Source organism: Mesitornis unicolor, unplaced genomic scaffold (genome assembly GCF_000695765.1).
Source record: "Mesitornis unicolor isolate BGI_N332 unplaced genomic scaffold, ASM69576v1 scaffold17728, whole genome shotgun sequence".
Classification (NCBI taxonomy): Eukaryota; Metazoa; Chordata; class Aves; order Mesitornithiformes; family Mesitornithidae; genus Mesitornis; species Mesitornis unicolor.
The window spans coordinates 38,561-42,309 of record NW_010199955.1 but is presented as its reverse complement, the minus strand read 5'-3'; the positions used below and the strand labels follow the sequence as shown (position 1 = coordinate 42,309).

Genomic DNA, 3,749 nt, shown 5'->3' with positions numbered 1-3,749 from the left:
CCCCCCCCAAAAAAAGGCATTCTTTTTAGGGAGATCTGTGTTAGTCCCATCCTAAAACAGTCATTTGCATTGAGATATTCTGTGATTCTGTATTCTATTAAATATTGCCAAAAGCTCATTCAGAAGTTGTGGGGGAGGACAGAAGCATTTTTTTTTAATATTACTCAAGTTACTTATAATATTTCAGTTTGAAAGAGTAAGAGTGATCTACAAGTATGCCTTGGATAGAATTCCAAAACAGCAGGCCCAGAATCTCTTCAAGAATTACACCATCTTTGAGAAGAAGTTTGGAGACAGAAGAGGAATCGAAGACATCATTGTCAGCAAGAGGAGATTCCAGTATGAGGAGGAGGTGAAGGTAAGCATTACTGATAGCCTCTGGGCTCATTGTGCAGCCAGCTGCTGCTTCAGGTACACGAGTGTCTCGTGATGTGAAGGGTGACGAGTCACATGCTATCCTTGATACTCAGTCCAAGAAAATACCAAGAGAACACTGTTCTCTTTGGAGGGAGAATCCCGTCCATGTGGGAGAGAATGATACTTGGATTCACTGCTTTTCTGTTTCTGCATTCTAATGTAGATTATAGAGCCAAAGTTTTTGATTGAACTCAGAGCATGGTACCTTTCATAGTCATCTTGGGGGATAATGCGGCTTGGGTTGTAACTTCTTCACTTTTGTTGTGCAGTAACTGTTACAGTACCCCTCACCTGCATGTAAATACTTTTTTGTTAAAAGACAGGTGTGCCCCACCTATCTACTATTCACTGAATACTGCATATTTCATCATTTTCTCTTCCCTTCTCACAGCTTAGTTTGCTTGCTTTCACTTAAAGAATACTTGTGGGTAAAATAAAAATAAAGAAATGAATGCACTGCCATCCAAAAGCTCTAGCTTAAGCATACCTGAGACTGACAACTTTCACTAATATTCTGATTATCTGTTTTAAAGGAGAAATTGTAAGTAAAAGCTGTAAGTAAAGGAACAGGATCTGTTATTTGTAGTTACTGAAGTTTCTGTCCCATTTCTGTGGTCCCTTCTTTCTGGAAGGCAAATCCACATAATTACGATGCGTGGTTTGACTACCTGAGGTTAGTTGAAAGTGATGCAGATGCCGAGACTGTCCGAGAAGTGTATGAAAGAGCCATCGCCAACGTTCCCCCAATTCAAGAGAAAAGACACTGGAAAAGATACATCTATCTTTGGGTTAACTATGCGTTATATGAAGAGCTGGAGGCAAAGGCAAGTAGTAAGAATTCAAGTTTTTTTTCTTTTCTTCCCAAATATTTTCCTTATATTAAATAGCTACAGATATTTTAATAAGAAAACTGAGAACTAAAAATACTATGTCTTTCTTGTTTTGTGTAACTAGCTACAGGATTTGCTATTTAAATATGGGGTTTTTCCCCTTTGATTTCTCCCCCCCCCAATGCATAGGGGAAAAGAATTGGAGTGAAACTGAAATAGTTATCCAGAAACATGCTGATAATAGAAGCAGAAGTAGGTCTTTCTAGCCCCATCAGAACTGCCTGTTCCAGGCTGTTACCTGAACTTGTGAAATAGTTTTATATTTAACAGAACTATTTGTGAAGTTGTTCTGTGAAGCAGTCAGATTCTTGCTACAGTAGCCTTTTGAGGCTATGTGAGCATTTCTTCTGTTATCAGTCATGTAACATTATAGCTGCTCTTTATTTCCTAAAATTGTAGTGCAGTATACCTATTCAGTGCATGGTAAAGGAAAAAAGACCTTTTTTTCCCCAAAACAGGGTCAGTCCTGGTTTTGTTGTCAAATTCTTAGTGTCGAATTGTGTTTTGAAAAGATGATTCTTACTGATTCTCAGAAGTTACCATCTTTGAATTGTGCACGCTAGGTAGATAAGTACATTTATATTTTAAATATATGTGATTCTAAGCAACTTAAAAATACTGTTCTGCAATTTTGGCAGTCATTGCATAATTTGAAATAGATTGTGATCTTAGCAGTGAACAAAGTATTTAATTGTGGCTATTCTTACAGGATGCGGAACGAACCAGACAAGTGTATCAGGCATGTATCGAGCTCATTCCTCACAAAAAGGTATGGCTGCTTCAGCAGTTTATATTGAGTCTTGGATTAAAACTTAAAAAATAAGATCCTTCAATTTTTCTTCCCTACAAGTTTCAGGGGTGTAAGCAGCTCTAAATGGCTACTAGCATATTCATGAAGACTCTGCTCAGGAGTATCCCTTCCAGTTTCTCATAACATACATCTTCCAAAATTGTTGAATTGTTGGGGGTTTTTTTGTTGGTTTTGGTGGTTTGTTGTTGGTTTTGGTTTTTTGTTTGTTTTCAAGATAGGGTGTTAGATAGCCGTAATTCACATCATCAATGGAAAATAGCAGGCCACATGTCAGTACCAGATTTTCTTATACAGATGCAACACAAGCATTTCTGTAGTATTTTCAAATTACTAAGTATACTCTAAGAAGCTGAAATAACACATAGAGAACAGCCTGATACTATTAAACAGCAGGAAATAACACTTACCTATTTTTTATTTACTTGTTTTCTTCTTAGGGTTGGTCCTTTTACTGCTGCTCTCAATCTAGTTGCTTGTAATCTCTGCAGGATACCTGTAGTTTTATTTTATATCGGGTTACCACCTTCTATAGCAATTGTTTCTTATTGTCTGCATGTTCCCAGCTGAGGGAGGTGCATTTGAGAAACCATTTTTCAGGTGTCTATTCCCCATTACAATCAGTGTTCAAAACTGATATATATTTTTTTTTTTGGTTTTGTGGATTTTTTCACAGTGAGCTTTAACTAAAATATCTACATGGCCAAACCCTTAAAACAGTTAATCAGCATTGCCTTGAAACATCAAGAAATCTTAGTTCATGTATTTCCTTTTCTAGTTTGTCATTAAGCATGTCATCTGAGCACCAACTGTGTAATTAGGATTAATCTGTAATTATTAAATGGATTAGCTGTTAATTGATTCAGTGATACCTGATATTTTACCAGTCAGTTGATTGGTTAATGAGCCATTTTTTTATATTTGAGAAGACTTCTGTCCTGGCCATCTTTTGCATTCATCGATTATGGAGTATATTATCCTGTTCTAGAGAGGTTGTTCTGGGTTATGAACTCTTTAACTTTTCAGCAGAAAAACACTCAAGTCAAATGCCAATTAACTGCAGTAGCAGTAACATCTTGTGTAGTCAGGGTGATTATTTTTTCAAGAACATATGCAGCATTATTTACTAAGCTCCAAACCTAAGCATCACATTATTGTGGTTTTTTTTTTCTTTCAGTTTACATTTGCCAAAATATGGTTGCTGTATGCACAATTTGAAATACGCCAGAAAAATCTTCCACTTGCCAGAAGAGCTTTGGTAAGCTTTTGTTAATTCTATAATTGACTTTACTAACAAATAGTAACAGAGAGTAGCATTAAAAGATCTTAAATTGCCCTTTATAAATTTCTGGTTTAATCCACTTAAAGCATCCGAGAAGTCTGCAGGGACCACTGTTTACTGTCGTGTATGATTTAAAAAGAAGTGTAGCTTGAGATGATGAATTAACCGTGGACAGAAATGAATGCAGCTTGTTTCAGCTGACAAAACACACATCTGACTGCAAGGGTACCCAAATCAGCTTAGTGCACTTGGAAATTTCTAACTGCTGCTGATTTGTTTAAATGATACTTGTACTAATAATAGCGCTTTAAAAAGCATTTTAAATAAATAGGAGGTTTTGAGTCTTAGAAGT

The 3,749-nt window shown here is 36.3% G+C and overlaps 1 protein-coding gene across 1 annotated transcript in view; it reads left to right on the top strand.

Moving 5' to 3' along the window:
- Positions 1–187: 187 nt before the first annotated feature.
- Positions 188–3,749, top strand: part of LOC104544667 (crooked neck-like protein 1) — a gene marked incomplete at its 5' end in the record, with an annotated part of 7,826 nt that continues 4,264 nt past the window's right edge. Inside the window, 4 exons of the mRNA XM_010189594.1 lie at positions 188–358; positions 1,050–1,241; positions 2,017–2,076; positions 3,293–3,373. Of these exons, the coding sequence (XP_010187896.1) occupies positions 188–358; positions 1,050–1,241; positions 2,017–2,076; positions 3,293–3,373 (504 nt within the window). The remainder of the gene's footprint in view (positions 359–1,049; positions 1,242–2,016; positions 2,077–3,292; positions 3,374–3,749) is intronic.